The 16,812-nt window shown below is 50.2% G+C and overlaps 1 protein-coding gene across 3 annotated transcripts in view; it reads right to left on the bottom strand.

Annotated features, from left to right (window-relative positions):
* The window catches only part of LOC144179515 (uncharacterized), a 191,162-nt gene that overhangs the window by 15,305 nt on the left and 159,045 nt on the right, over positions 1–16,812 (bottom strand). For all 3 annotated transcript variants that reach the window (XM_077707895.1, XM_077707896.1, XM_077707897.1), the window contains one exon: positions 15,438–15,654. In XM_077707895.1, the coding sequence (XP_077564021.1) occupies positions 15,438–15,654 (217 nt within the window). The remainder of the gene's footprint in view (positions 1–15,437; positions 15,655–16,812) is intronic.

Here is a 16,812-nt window from a genome sequence, read left to right as displayed (position 1 = left end):
AAGACCTGGGAAGCGACCACACGATCGTCGAAATCATCGTGCCGGCGTCGGGAGAACTACCAAGCAACACGAGAAAGTACACCTGGGTCGACTGGACCGAGGTCAGGAAACTCAGGGATCGAGAAGCCGAGACAGACGAGATCACGGACATCGCTGCGTGGATTCAAAAGATCTCCCGAAACGTGCGCGACTCTACCCGAGAATCGAGATAGGCGTAGAAACAGGCAGGATGGACAGCCGACTTGCCCACCTGATCGAGGCAAAGAAATAATACAAAACACATGGAAATGCAGAGACTTAATAATAGCCTCCGCAAGAAAGTGGCCGAACTCAACAGCGCGATCGAAGAGCACTGCTGCAAGCTCTGCTGCCAGCAGTGGAACGAGTTATGCAATGCGGCTGATGGCCAGCTACACAACGGCAACACATGAACTTTAATCAAACAGCTACTTGACAAAGCCAAAACCAAGTCCCATCAAAAAGGCCGTCTGGCAAACTTCTGCATCGAGAAACTACGCAGACAGGAGCTGCCACCGTGCGAAAGAAGCACCAAGACAAATACGACCACCGTCGGTCGACCAGGGTCGACCACAGTCGACCCAACGTGCATCTGAACAGGGAAATAAAAATTGAAGATGTATGCACAGTCCTTCACGACCTGAACAGCCGTTCGGCACCTGGACCAGACCTCATCACAAACAAGGCCCTAAAAAATCTCGACGACCGCTTCATCGAGAACCTCACAGCCTATTACAAAAAATGCTGGAGGAGCGGCACCTCGCCGAAGCAGTGGATAAAGTCCAAAACAATTCTCATCCCCAAACCCGGGACGCCACTGAGCACAGATAACCTCCGCCCGATCTCGCTCACGTCGTGTGTGGACAAGGTCCTGGAACACGTCGTACTCAACCGATGGCAAGAATTCCTCGAAAACGAAGACCTCTATCCCGAGACGATCATCGCCATCCGCCAACACCTGAGCACGCAGGACACCATGATCCAAATCAAACATCACCTCATCGACGGCGAAACCAAGGGCACCAAAGCCGTTCTCGGGCTTGACCGGCAGAGTGCCCTTGACAAAGTCACGCACTCGGCCATCCTCGCGCAGGTATGCAATCTAAACTTAGGCGAGAGGTAGTACCAATGTATCAAGGTCTTCCTTAGCGGTGGGAAGGCGGAGCCCAGAGCTGGCGACCTGAAGATAGACGAGAAGACATTAGGTTGTCAAGGAGCCTGGCTCCGTCATCTCACCCATGATCTTCAACCTCGTTATGATCCAAGTTTCCAAAATACTACGCGAGCTCGAAGGACTGAAGCACATGATATACGCGGACGACATCACGCTGTGGGTGGACGGGGGCAGCGATGCCCACATAAAATCAACACTGCAGACGCCTGTCGACCCGATCGAAGAAAGCTTGGAAAGCACGGGATCGACTGTGTTGCGCCCCAAGCAAGTCGGAGCTCCTGATCTACCAAGGGATCAAAACGCACAGAATCAAGCAGCAAAGGGAGCATGAAAAGATCAAGATCCGAAGGAGGGGCGGTAACCATACAAACGGTCAGCAATACTCGAATCCTAGGAATGATGGTCGAAGCGCTCGGTAGAAACCTAGACACCGTCACCCACATCACGGAAAGGCGGCGAACGCTACAAGACTGCTCAAGCGCGTTACCAACAAGAAGGGGGCATGAAGGAGGAGAACATCACCAGACTGATAGACCCCTTCATACTTTGCAACATAGCGCACGTGGCAGCCTTCCACAAGTGGATGAAGCTAGAGATCGCAATCCGGAGGGCCTACGAGACAGCCCTCGGCCTACCCGAAACTACAAACCGCGAAGCATCTCCTCCCGCTGGGCATGCACAACACGCTCGACGAGATCGCCGAAGCGCGAAGAACCGCTCAGTTGGAACGACTGTCGCTGACCAAGGCCGGTAGAAAGATCCTGTGCAAACTAGGCATCGGTTATCACGAACAACAGGAACCAAATTCCCGTTCCCGAGCACGTACGAGGAATATGCAGGTAGATCCCTTACCGAGGAACATGCACCCGGACTTCCACGAAGGAAGAAGACGCGTAACTATAGCGAAAACCCCAACGGATCTGCACGCGAAAGACCCCGCGTCAGATCCGTGAACGCAGCCTACTGTCGGCCGGCCGTGGTCGACTGCAAAGGCAACTTGCGGGCGGCGGCCAACACGTCAAGGAAGCAAGTCGAGGAAGCGGAAGAAATAGTCATCACCCTGGCAATCGTAGACCAAGAATGCCACACGATCTTCAGGTATTCCTGATAGGCGGTGAGGAACTACGCCAAAGGAGAAATTGCGCCAACGGCCGCAGGCATTCTGATCCGACAGGCAGACCGAGACAAGAGGATTCGAATTTACTGGTTCCCGGCGCACGCAGGCGCAGCGTCGGAAAAGAATTTCAACCGCAACGAACCGTCACACGCCCGAGCGCGAGGACTAACCGACCGCGCCAAAGGCAATTGCCGCCCGCTGTGGTTCAGCGCCAAAGACAGAATGACCAGCTACAACGAATTGACCAACGCCTTTCGGTTGACCCGCAGGCGTCTCCCGCCGTCCTGCGAAGGGCTGATCAGCTCACAGGTCGTGCTATGCAGGCAGTTACAAACGAGGACGCTGACGAGCCCGGAGCTACTGAACAGGATGTACTGGAATCACACCCCGACGACAAGTGCAGAGCGTGCCGCAGGGAGGCGGCCACATTCGAGCACATATTATGGGAGTGCTCCAAACATCCAAGCGGATATAACCCGGGATGTACACCGCCGCAGCTTCAGCAAGCAACGCGGAGTGACCACCAAGAAAAACAACTCCAGGCCGTCCAGCAGGTCATCGAGGCGCTGGCAAGCCAGGGACCTATCGAACCGGCAACGGCAAGCCAGGATCCTCTCAGAGCACCCGCCAAGAGGGCGACGTAGGCCACGTCCAAAGCGCGCGAGGGCGCTTTACTGCAGGCACAATAAACGTTTCTCCAATACAATCCAGTGTGAACAGCTTACGGTTCCTGCCCTCGCTGATGAGCCGCATACCATTAAAGATACTTTGCGTGTTTCCCAGGATACAGTTATGCCCGCGTGGTCTCTTGCGATCATACTAGTGAGTGATCCTGTATCTGAGGCCAGTATATTTGACACTGTATAGGAACCACTTTCCCAGAACTGTGCGAAGAAAGACATTTTGCTGCCCTGTTGTGTTGCTTTTACTGACTGAGGACGTAGGCATTTGTACGCACTGCACTGTTCTTCACGAAGCGTGGTGCTACCGCAGGATATGATACTGGTCGAGTACGAGATCAACGACCACATTTCAGTCGCTGCTTTGTGTGCTGATAGGGCTGTTCCTGCTGAGATTATTTCCCAATCCTATCAGCATGGTTAACCAGTCACTATCGTCAGATGAACGAAACGCGTTGGTCGACATCCTTTCTCGGCATGCCTCTGTCTTCGACTTCTCACAGGAGGTTTCTTAGGCGAGAGAGACGGAATAAACGTTTATTGAAATCAACCGGGGGAATTGTACTGAAGCTTTAAGGAGGCGTCCTCAGTCCAATATGCTTTGAGCGCAGGCAGCATCGACAGCCCTTTGAGCCAGCCGGAGCTGGTCGTCCAGGCCGGTGCTTGCTAAGGCGCTCTCCCAAAGCTCGGCAGTAGAAAGTTGCAGGTTGGGAGGAATCAGTGGGGATTGGTGACACCCTCCTTTCATATGACGTAGCGTTCCGGGTTCTCCGCAAAATCGGTAAAGCGGGGAGTTCTGGTGGTTGAAAAGGTGAAGCCGGATAGGATGGGGGAATGTATTCGTCTGGAGAGCACGTAAATGACGTTCGTGCTCTCGGGGTAAAGATTTGTGGGGGGGGGGGGGGGGGGAGTGTCTGATGGGACAGCCTGTAGTTCTGCGTGATCTCTGCTTAGGAGGTCAAGGGCAGCGCGCGCTCGGGTTCGGCAACGCTGCTCTCGGCGCCCGCTCGGTGGGTCAATTCGCGAGCGATCGCGTGTGCCGCCTCGTTTCTAGAGCTATCGTGATGTGCCGGAGCCCATACACTCCTGATTAGCCTCTTCGGGGGCTGCTGCTAGATGATGCGTACCGTTGTTGTGTGCAGGTGTCCCCTAGCGAAATTCCGACAATGACCGCTGCATTATTTTGTACGACGGCGAGGGCGATTGCCACTCCTCTGCTTGTGTAGTACTGTCGCCGGCAACGGTGCTTGTTTTCGACGACTACGGTGGAAACCATTGCGGATCTACCCGGATAAGACGCAGCGTCCGTATACGTCGTTGTTGGTTGATTGTCATAGATCTTGTATATGCCTTTTGCTCTAGCTTCCCTCCTGTCGACGTGTGGCACGGGGTGCATATTACGGGCCAGGGGGTATACCGTGATGTTTTTACGGACTTCGTGTGGTGGGTTTCCCGTGAGTGCAGGCGGGTGGTCGAGTGGAGCCGAGAGCCTCAGGCGTCAGAGGCTCGCCCTCCCCGTTTCCGTTACCCCCTGCCTCGCTCTTTGGTTGGTTAGATGAGCCTCAATTAGCTCCTCGACAGTCTTATGAATCCCGAGCCGAAGAAGTATTTCGGTGGAGGTGGAGACGGGAAGTCTGACTGCTTGTTTATACGCCTTGCGGATTATTGTGTTTACCTTCTGTGTCTCAGTGATGCTGAGCAGAGGGTATCGTAACACGTGTATAATCCTCGACACGACAAAGGCCTGGACGAGCTGAAGCAGGTCCACCTCTACCATGCCACGGGTTTTCGTGGCGATCCCGCTTATCATGTGCGTCACCTGATCGGTCATTCTCTTGAGTTTGGCAATGAGTACTGAGTTGGTCTTGTTTGCTTGAAAGGTCATTCCGAGAATCTTTATATGCTGAGATGGAGTGATGGTGTGGCCATCCAACTTGAGGCAGATGGTGGGTGTGCCTGGGACATGTTTCTGGCGTGTCGAAACGACTAGTAACTCCGAGTTTTGCGGAGCACAGCAGCGGCAGCACGACTTCGTATACTCGCTGACCACATCCGCTGCTTCTCGAAAGCGATCCTGCATTGCCCCAATTGACCCCGTGGACGTCCAGATGGTAATGTCATCCGCGTATAGGCCATGCCTGATCCCCGGGATGTTGTTCAGGAGAGGGGGAAGGCCAACGAGGGCAATGTTAAACAGCAGGGGAGAGAGCACTGCTCCCTGAGGCGTACCGCCACCTCCCAGGAGGAATCGTTTTGTGGAGGTATAAGCCATTTTTATGATAGCTTTTCTGCCGGAAAGGAAGTCCCTCACGTATCTGTATGTTCGCCTGCCGCATGCAAGTGCGTTGAGGTTCTGCAGGACCTTTGTATGACGCAAATTGTCAAAAGCACCCTTGAGGTCAAGTCCCAGGATGGCCGTTGGGGCATTGCAAATAGCTGGTATCATGACTTCTTCCTTAAGCTAGAGGAGGATATCTTTGCCTGAGAGGTGAGGACGGAATCCCACTATCGTTGTTGGGAATAGGCCCCATTCTTCAAGATAGGTTTAGAAACGGTCAAGAATTACATGCTCGAGTAACTTGCCGACGCATGGCGTGAGGGATAATGGCCTTGAATTCTCAGTAGATAGTTGTTTCCCCGGTTTTGCTATAAAGCGAACCTCCGCAGCTTTCCACTCCTCTGGTAGTATACCTTCCCGCCACACATTGTTGAGGCATGCTGTAAGTTCAATTATTGAATTGTCATCGAGGGTAATGAGCGCCTTATTGGTAGCCTGGTCATTGCCAGTGGTAGTGTGGGCCTCAGCGCGTGAATAGCCGCGGTTACCTTGTGAATATGGATGTTTTGGTCTAGTAACTCATTTGGTTCGCTTGTGTAAGGTGGAAATGCTTCGTTGGGTTGATCGGGGAAATACCGGGTCTTTAAGGAAGCAAGGAGTTGCTTGTCTCCACCGGGGAATGCGTAAACTATTCGAGCTATGTTTTTATGAGACTACGTCTTACAGGCCACCGGATTATTGAGGCATCGAAGCAATTTCCATGTCTTGGAAGGGCATAGCATGTCCCTCAACCCGTCGCAAAGCGTTAGACAGTTCTCGCGACTTAAGTTGCTGGCGTATTCAGCAGCTTGTTTTTTGAGCTCTGCTATGCGTTTCTTGAGTTTCTTATTCACACGTTGGCGCTTCCATCGTTTCAAGAGGCCTCGCCAGGCTTCCCACATGTGCAGGAAGCGCGCGTCCACTCTGGGTGTCGAGCAAGTGGTACGAATGTTTTGGGTGTGTAATTTAACGTCCTGGTTCAGTTGCTGGATCCATTCTTGCACTGTCAAAATGGTATTCTTAGATCTCTGTCGGCGTTCTTCTCGAAATTTGGACCAATCCGTGAGCTTTGCAGTGCCAGTAGTAGTTTTGTAATCTGTGCCTTGGATGGTGGTCGCCAGGATTGCGTGGTCACTTCCATGATATTCTTGTAAGTTGGTACAGGAGGCCTGTGGGATATTTCTGGTAAAGGTAAGGTCAGGGTTGGTATCGCTCGCGGTGCTCCTACCCAATCTGGTTGAGCCCCTAAGGGTTCGTGAGGATCGTAAGTTCGATGTCCTCTATGAGTTTATACAGCATATTGCCTCAAGGATTAGAGTAGACGTAGCCCCATAGCTGATGGACCGCGTTGAAGACTCCAGTAATGAGAAGAGGGTTAGCAGCTGCTTTGAAGGCAACCTGCTCCATAACCTGTTTGAGGGTTGCTTGAGGATATCTTGGCCGGCAGTAGATATTCAGATGGAACAGAAGTCGTCTTTTCCGCTTGGGGGCTCTTGGTATAATTTCAAGCCGAATACCAAACGGTTCTGCTTGTTGGAGAGGGTGCTGTATGGCAGTAAGTTTTTTTTCTACGAGCTTATCGAGGCTCATGCCCACGTTGGTGCAGTATGTGGTGCAACCTGGGAGGTACACTCTTGTGTTTGTTTCTTGTATTGCTACAATGTCCGGAGGGTCTGTGGATGAGGCAATACTTTGTGCAAAGCAACTGTACTTGAGTTTGAACCGACGACAATTCAATTGCCAAATTGTGGTCGTCGGGAAGTCCGGGTGGCGAGTGTTACATTGCTGAAGTTGGAAAGCCATCTTGGTTACCGTCATTGTAAGGAGGTAGACCTTGTAACATGTTGGGAACTGGATCCTCGGAGGGGACGATTGCTGCCTTCTTGGTGCTTTTGCGCTGCTTAGCCTCGATCGCAGTTAGCCTTCCACTTCCAGCCTCCCGCACTCGTCTCACCATAGAACCGGATCGCCGCACCCCATTCGACAGAAACCTTACCGGAGGACACCACCTGAGCGCAAGATAATCTCTCAGGAAGTAAAGGAAATGTTACAAAGTTGTGTCATACCAGAGTCGCCCAGCCCATGGGCAGCGCCTGTGATGCTTGTACAAAAGAAAGATTATTCCTAGAGGTTTTGTGTGGACTATCGACGTTTGAACACCATCACCAAAAAAACGTCTATCCGCTTCCAAGAAGTGAGGATGTGATAGACTGCCTGTACTCTGCATCGTAATTTCGTAAATAAACTTGAAATCCGGCTATTTGCTGATCCCGATGAACCCAAGCCACAAAGAAAAGAATCGCCTTCGTCACTCCGGGCGTCTCTTTCGGTTTAACGTGGTGCCATTCGACGTCTCCAACGCCCCAGCGACATTTCAATGGTCCATGGACACCATTCTGCGCGGTTTGAAAACGGATATATATCTTTCTTACCTCGGCGCCATAGTGGTCTTCCGATGCACTTTTCACCAGCAGAACGCACGACTACAGATCGTCGCCAGCTGCCTTAAAGGCGCCGGATTAGTGTTGAACTCCAAGAAATGATGTTTTGGTGAGCTTCAAACGCTGTTTTTGGGACACCTTGTTGAAAAGGATGGCGTGAGACCGGAACCTCAAAAGATCGATGCTGTTGAGAGCTTTAAGCAACCGCAATCAGTGCGAGAGCAGCGTAGATTCTTGGGGCTTCATTCACAGTTCCGTCGTTTTGCGCCCGACTTTGCCGATTTGGCACCTCCTCTGACTAGCCTTCGCACGAAGACGCTACCTTTATCTGGACCGCCGAGTGTGAAGCCACCTTAAATACCTTATCACCTCGGGCCCTATACTTCGCCTCTTGGACCCTACCGCTCCAACTGAAATACATGCGGACGCTAGTAGTGCTCGACTTTGCTCATATAGCGGCATAGCACTGCCAAGCATGTGATAGCATACGCTAGCCACTGGTCACTCCACATTATTAGACATGCTTGAGCGAGTTCAGAACCGTGCATCTCGTTTCGTTCTTGGTAATTATCATTGCACATCCAGTGTAACGCAGATGAAGTTTCACTTGGGCCTTCCTGCACTAGCCACCCGCAGGAAAAAACGCCCGTCTCTGCCTGTTTCACAAAATATACTATCATACTCTTGCTTTACATGCTATCTGGATAAGGCTCCGAATTACATCTCATCGCGCCAAAACCATATCCAGAAAGTTTATGTTCCTCAGTCAAATACCGTCACGCATTCAACCTCATTCTTGCCCAAAACGTCCAATGACTGGAATCGTGTTTCCCATTCCATCGCCAGCATAGTCAATCCGACTGTCTTTAAAAATGCCTTGATTAATTTACTCACGTCGTAGTGTTCTACTTTCATTCAATTTTTTCAACTCCGGTTCCCGCTATGTTACCCTTGCAGTGTCATACACGGCATGCGGAAATTGAGCATGGTGGAATGTGATTTATGTGCCCTTCTGTGCTGCTGGTTTTGTTTATTTTGTATGAGCATGCACGGGCTCTGTTCAAAATTATCTGTAAATTGGAATTTCCAAAATGATTCTGCTCTTTTTTTCCTAGTGTACACGATAACGCTATAGATTGTTGGATATTCCGCTTCTTTTTCTTGTGTGGGCATGCGCTGTTGAAAAAGGGCCTCTTTTCGCCTCTGTACATTTTTCTTTCTTTCTTTTATTTTCTTTATACCCGCTGTTCGGTGGAACGTCTAGCCACTGGTTTGTTTTCTCGTTATTTGGAGGTGTTTACGTTGCTTCTATTTGACTGCGAAGACTTTTTTTGTTTGTTTATGTTTTAACTGTGCACTGAATTGTAACCCAGTAAACATAGCCCATACAAACTTGATGTTCTTCACTAATGTTCTTTTCGAAGTATTTTTGTACTTGCATAGTTTCCTACTTGATTTTCATTGCCCCTCCCCTCTACAATGTATTTTTACCCTGAGGGTACAATAAATAAACAAATAAACAAAGCTGAGCGCAATTACGTAGTCGCAGAGCAACAATGCTTGGCTGTCATCTTCGCGATCAGTAAATTTCGTTTTTACGTGCATACGGCCGTCCTTTTACAATGATCATAGACCACCACGCGCTGTGCTGGTTGATTGCCCTCCGCGACTCTAAAGGTCGACTAGCATGGTGGGCCTTAAAGCTACATCGGTACGGCTTCGCTGTGGCATACAAGAGTGATCATCGGCACGCAGTTGCCGGTTGTCTTTCCCGGCTGCCAAATGCGCGAACTGATCGTGAAGAAGATCACTTCGACGACTGTTTGGCAGCTGTGGACACAGGACTCCCAGATGTTGCTAGTTCCCGTTCCGAACAGCAGAAAGATCTCCAAGCATCCAACACGTCTTTGCAGCTGCTGAGGATCCCACGGCTCTTTTCGAGACTGGTTTTATGACGGGCTTCTCTATAAGATGAACTACATGCGTTGGGGAGAACACTTTCTTTTTGTTGTGCCAGAACCTCTGCGCGCTTCAATTATACGCACGATGTATGGCAATGCAACTGCCGGTCACATGGGTTACATAGGAACTTTGCACCGTACGCAAGAAAGCTTCTTCTGCCCCAAAATGTGCCGTGAAGTTTGATGATAAATAATGTGTCGAGTTGCCTCCATTATCAGCACTACAATCGTCCTACAAGCATTCCATCTGAGATACTCCGAGCTCTAATACCTTCTCATTTCCCGTTTGACCAAGTAGGCGTTGATTTATTTGGTCGGTTTACACGCTGTTCGACCGGTAACCGCTACATCATTGTCGGCAATGATCATCTGACGCGTTACGCCGAAACTGTGGCTTTAGCAGCTGCGAAGGCAAACATTGTTTCGACATCCCTGCTCCGGTTCGTCATCCTTAGGCATGGTTCTCCTCGGGTGATTATGAGTGACCGCGGACGTGAATTCGTTGCTGACGTTGGGGAAGACTTGATGCGCCTTTATTCCACGCACTGTCGTCACTCGACACCACACCATCCCCGGACAAACGACTTGACCGAGCGTGCGAACAAAACTTTTACTAACATGATTTCTGTGTATGTTGACTCTCGGCCCAAAAACTGGGATGAGGTTCTGCCGTTCATCAGATACGCGTATAACGCGGCCCAAGATAAGACGGCAGGCTACAGACCCTTCTTTTCACTCTACGCCCGTACACCTCCTAGCTTCCTGGGTACAATTTTGCCTTCTCGTTGAATCACGACACATCTGTTTCGCGCACACTGTGTCTCGCCGAAGAAGCTCGTCGCCTCGCTCGTTTACGGACCGTAACCTCGCAGCACCGCTCAAAGCGGCTTTATGACAGTCGGCACCGCGCGGTTTCGTACGCTAAAGGCGACATGGTATTGTTGTTGACGCCTTCACGGAAAGGGGGCAAGTACAGCAAGTCCTTGTCTCATTACACAGATTCATACGTATCTTGATAAATCCACTGCCGTGTCTCTTTAATGTTACATTTCAGTTAAGAGATCAGTTCAACCGCCGCATTCAGCGAAAACGTAATGCCAGATCGTCCAAACAAGCACCGAACGCAGCAGTTCTCCCGAGTGTTCCGTTAGTGCGGAAGATGTTTCAGCGCATTTACAAAAACTGGGAATCACAGATAACCTCCGCTTCGTGCAGGCGTGCCATACGGGCCGCACCGTGTATTTCCAATTATAGGACGGTTCAAATGGCACACGAAATATCTCAAGAGGTGGTCCTCAGGGGAGGGCTTTGTCTTCTTTGCTATTTGATGTGGTCATGTCTGGCCTACCTCGAGCTCTGAAGAGGGACTGTAGGCTGGTTAATTTATCGATATACGCAGATGATATCTCTGTTTGGCTATCTGAATATCCGCTCCAATGGTTGGCAGTGATCGCCCAGAAAGCGATTCATTCCGTAGAAGCCTATATTTCATATGTGGGACTTACGCTACCTGAAGAAACACGCTGTTTTGTTTAGTTCCCCGGAGGCAAACGGAAATGTACCCGCATCAATTAACATAGGCGGCCTTGTGCAAATCAGTCAGGCTACTCGGGTGAAGTTCCTCAGCGTCACCATCGGCTCCAGGCTGTTCTGGTGGAAGGTCGTGGAATCACTCATATCGTCCTTGGTCTACTGGTTCACCGTCTTAGCTGGAGCAACGCTTTCCGTACTTACCGTCTTCTCCTTCCTTGGCGTAAGATAACATTGTGGCAACTTTTGCACAGCTCTGAAGCAAATGGTTACATTCAAAACCTCCACAATGGTTTGAGCCGTTTTAGGACAGAGTGTCCGAACGCTAAATAAGGATATGCTGCTGCAGCTAAGCCTGTGGACGATTGTATCACGCACAAATATGCTTCAATGAATTGCTAGAACCGACTGAGGGGCCAGCAGTCATGAATACTGGGCGCTTCTCCTAAGTACTGTACTTTACCAGCTACCCTCACTCTCTCCATCGGAGTTACAGTATGATCACCTGGAGGCACTTCACAGAAAGTTCCCCAAGCGGCATCAAATGACAAGGTTTACGACGAGTCTCAGTTTTTCCCTTTCCATTTGATGGCGTCACAGAGGCTGCTGCTACAACGTGTTCGTCTGGGAGGGGTCTGATGCTGGAAAAACACTGCTCGGACGCCTGCCCCTAGAATGGAATCGCAAATACACGTGGCCTGAACACCCTGAGCGCTCTTTACCCACAATGACGGAAGAAACAGCATTGGTATTTTGGTAACTTGGAGTGCTTTCTAGTCGTCCATGGTGCTTTCGTGAAGCGATTTATCCCGCTAGCAGCGGCGAAAACGCTAGTACAGGAGCACTTGGACCGCATATATGGAGACCTTATTGGCGCATTCACGGCCGTGACAAAAGACAGAAGGCCGACGCAGAAGCGTTTGTGATCCCCGCAATTAATGTTTCCTGGGCTGCTCATCTCAAGCATATGACGTCATTCACTCCTTCTGAGTGTGTTGCGGTTAAGGGAGCCTTAAAAATCGTAAATCACTCAGAGTGCAATATTCGGTAATCCTGACAGACTCTAAGACAGCAGTACAACTTCTACATTGTGGAGTACCACACACGGGTCAAGCCAACGCTCCTTGCGCCTCGCTCGGCAGCTGCAGGAAAGCGGCCTAAATGTTTGCTTTTGGTGGCTCCCTACACACGCAGGGCATCCAGGGAACGAAGACGCGGACAAGTTCGCCAGAGAAGCACCTTCATATCCTCAGTTCTAAAAAATGGTGCAAAACATACCGCGCCTTTTCAAGCAGACCATCACGCAACATTTTTAATTCCCTTTGACTCCCACGATTATACGCCTCGAGCTTCGCGATCACTGCGCCGCCGGCCGCGGCTTCTCCCCGACGCTCACGCGATGAACACTGCTTGGCAGATAGGGGCGCATGGAGTGTTTTGATTCTCTTCCGCTTCTTTTGGCCTTTCCGCACCCTAAAAAAACTTGTTGAGGGATGTCTGTAAGCAAATAGTACGTCTAGGGCAATTAAAACGCAGCTAAGTCTTGGTAGAGAGCTCGAACAACAACAAATGCTAGTCGGGGACGCGTTCTGTGCGCTTCTGGGCCGCTCCTATGGGCGTCGGAGACGGCAGCAGCATATCACCACTGTCCGAATACGTCAGGTGTAAGTGAATTCTATTGTCGCCTTGTATAGACCTGATAGTGGCACAGTATCGGATACTGGCTTCTGATACTGTAGCTGACACAGTTCTGATACCGATACTGGTTTTGTTTGCCAGCGCAGACAACAAATGCGGCTTTGTTTCAAATACAAGGATGGCCACCAGGGGATCGATGCGATCGGTTGCTCTCTGAATGGGCTGGACAATTAACTCTTTGTGGTGGCTGAATTTATCAATGCCCGGGTCAGCGAGCTACACTGTTCGCTCCACGAAGTCTTCGCGGACGTGTGGACACCTCTCTTGGTAAAACCGGACAACCGGTTTAGTTTCTACGGCCATCTTCCACTTCGGAGAGACACCGGTCCAGCTAGACCTAACGTGGACCTCGGCCTCCTCGACCGCGGGCGGCGAACTCGAGTGAAGCGGCACCGCCTGAATGGTGAAGCAGTGACAGCAAATGAAAAGCGGCCCGAATCTAACATGGAGGTCGCCATAGAAAGTGAGCATATTTCACGAGACGAATTCTCCGCCCAAGCGGGGTGGCTCGACAGCCACAGGCACAAGAACCAGAAAGCGCTGAAAGCGCTAAGACTAACAACCGAGATAAGCCGAATACAGGATGGCGCCGAAAGCTATCAAAAAACGAAAGCCACCAAAAAAGCCACGGCAACCCGATTTGCCGAAGAAAGACATGAAGATAATAGTACGACCAAAACATTGGCTAAATGTAGCCAGAACAAACCAAGTTCTCCTGAGAGACTGCATAATCGTCTCTGCAAGCAACGACGGAACAGAAGCCGAAGAAGACAGGCTGCGCACCAATAATATAATAGTTGTAAGTTCCCCGAACATCGAACGGGCGAAAGACTGCAACGAAATCACCACTCTGAAGATCAAGGAGCACGAACACCAGATTGTGGCTTATGCAACTCCTCCAGAAGAGGGCACAAAAGGAGTCACCCACAATATCCCAAGCGAAGAAAATGAATAAATGATCTCTCGGAGCTTGGTTAACAAGAGGAATTCCACCATTCTACAAGCACGGCGAATGGGAAAGACAAACTCCGTGGTAATCGTCTTCGAGGGAGAGAACGTTCCCTACTTTGTTTACTATAGAGGTATCGAGTACAGGTGCCCCAAAATTGAACGAAGCAAGGGTTGGCGATTTACGATATACTAAGATATACTAAGATTACGGTTTAAGCGTAACTGGCGCGGTCAGGTATGAGTACTCCGCTAGATGATGTAAGCACACAAAACCGATTTACATTGTAGTGTATAGCCCTTAGCATGACCATCTGAACAAACGCTGCTTACGAGATAGCGTTAGTAAATTTAAGGACAGTGGAATTACAATCAGCTTTATGCATACGCTGGTTTCGCGACGCTGGCCTGTTGCACCCGCCTGGCGCCCATACGGGCCGAATGTATCACACCAATATGTCGTCATAAAAATTTAAACTCTCGCAAATACACCACATTCGCGAACAGAGTGACTGCTCTACATGAATATAAATTTCTAATGCATACAAGCGGTAAGTTTCAGCCGTGAACGCGCCGCAAAAGCAGCGGCGACAATGGTCGGCGGGCCGGAGTCTCCCGCGACTGCTTTCGAAACGAGCCGCTACGAGCATTTCAGTGGCGCCCCTACTGGCAGCCCTCGAGGCGTATAGCCATGCGTTACCAAAGGAAAGAAAAGAGAAAAGGCGTGATTGCAGCAGAGTATGCGGATGAATTCAGCATGGGATCCGGCGTGGTTCTAGGAGCTGAAGCGTAGGTTGTAGACCCTGTGTGCAACGTGTGGTGTGCCAGGCGACATCGGCATCTTTTCATGGACTTCGAATGAAAACTGCCCCGCATGCTTCATTAGAAGGCGTTCTTTACCAAACCTGGCACTGGATCCCTAGGCGGTAAATAGCGCACCTGGTCCCCCGGTTTTTGAAGGAAAATGTTTGAAGAACCTACGGGAATCGTGGTGATTGAGCACAGAGAGTTTTGCGTTGCAAGGGCGGAGCAACTGCCGGCATTATGCAAGGCTAGGCCCCAGTGCATTGTAAAAAAAACGCGTCAAGTTAAGACTACCTGATGGCGGAGCGTCTCGTTCGAACCTCACGTGGCTCAGCACACCGTGCCACGCAGCGGCTACACAGCGGCTGCGCGCGCGGCCTGGTGAACAGCTGGTTCGCGGGGCTCATGTTTGCTCTGATAGTTCATTTCAGCGGCATAGAGTTTCGTACCGTTCAAAATATGTTCGCAAAAACTGCAATACGAAACATATTGTTGGACGCAAAACGTTCCTGTGGAAACATGTCTTCCTTAAAAAGCTGATTATTTTGGTTGAGTAATTTATTAATTTTTTAGCATGTAACAATAAAATGGCATTATTTACGCAGGCTAATACTATTGATTACATTTCTGCTCATTTTTTAGCTACGTAAGACACCCTGTACACATCCTATATCTGTGCAGATGATACGCACAAGAAAAACCAGTAGCACATAAATAGCGGCAAGGGTAGGAACTCGAGAGGGAGGTACCTGGGCTGTGCACGTTCAGTTGCACAGTATTTTCTTTCCCACATCCATAAAGCCAGTTGCACCCGCGGATGCCCACGGCGAAGTTCTGGTTCTCGCGATGATGGGTGAGCCTGAGATACCCGCTGGAACGTGCCGCCGTACTTGCGCGATCCACAACGACGTCACAGTCAGCTGAGCCACCGCAGCGTGTCCAATCTCCGCGGCCGTCTAGCCTGTACTGAACACATTGGGGTCGTTGGCCCAGTAAACCACGAGGCGGGCGAGTGTGATATACCTATCAATTTGTCGGCAAAAAATTCACCTATCATATACATTCAGAGGAATAGGTTCCGGGAAACACCCACGGAGGTATCTCAGTGGCTAAGGCGTTGTGCTACTGAGTCCAAGGACGCGGGTTCGGTTCCCGGCCGCGGCTGCTGCTTTTCTGATGGAGGCGAAAAGTGAAAACACCGGTGTGTTCGAGATTTCAGCGCACTTTAAAGATCGCCAGGTGGTTAAAATTAATCCGGAGCCCCTCCCTACGGCGCCACTCATCGCCTGCGTTGGGTTGGCGCGTTAAAGCCTACAATCAATCATTACATGCACAGCGGTTAGTTAGGCCGCGTTCACACATGAATAGTCCGAAAAAGCACACCGCTGATGATTACAGTGTCTATAAAGAGATTTCAGTGCCATCTGCCTGACTGCCTGCCCGTCCTCCCGTCCGCTTGCAAGCCCGCCAGACAGACCGACTCCTGAAGCCCAGCCGAAAGCTGCTACATACCTAGAGACTTGAAATAAGTATCAGTCATGGCGCAGGGGACTTCTAAGGCTGGGCTCACTGGGGATCGCTAAGAATGAATGAGTGACTTAATGAAAATTTTTTTGCCGTTAGATGCCGGCGAGAACCTTTGCGTCCTCTGGTGTAGCAGCGCACAGCGCGGGTGTCGCGTGGTTTGAACCTCCGCACTGACACGCTGGTTTTGAGAGTGTTTTGATGCTATCTGCCGTATTTAGAAATCAAATTTAACTTACTTTATTGTTTAGGTTGGCTTTTTGTACATGCAGACGTTCTACGGGTTAACAATACTTGCAATCCAATAAATTTTGTCTTGCGGTCTTCCGAGTGTGTCGCCACAGCTGAGGTCACTTAACAGTGTGATAGTTGTTTAACTTTTGAAGGAGCTTTTTTCTTATGATAAAATGCATGTAAAGACGCCAAAAGAACCCAGAACATTGCCTAGAATTATACTTTCATGTGGTGAAAAAAAGAGGATATTTCTACGATTCACTTCGGTAAGAAGTTTTTCCTGAAAAACAAGGTAAAGAGCAGGAGACATCATACAATCTTTTCATTTTAGCTTAAAAAGTGCGCTGCTAATCTGCTTACGGAGTT

Source organism: Haemaphysalis longicornis, unplaced genomic scaffold (assembly GCF_048455015.1).
Source record: "Haemaphysalis longicornis isolate Haplotype H1 unplaced genomic scaffold, Haemaphysalis longicornis Haplotype H1 scaffold_4, whole genome shotgun sequence".
Taxonomy (NCBI): domain Eukaryota; kingdom Metazoa; phylum Arthropoda; class Arachnida; order Ixodida; family Ixodidae; genus Haemaphysalis; species Haemaphysalis longicornis.
The sequence above is the reverse complement of the archived record's forward strand: the minus strand, read 5'-3'. Positions and strand labels throughout refer to the sequence as shown.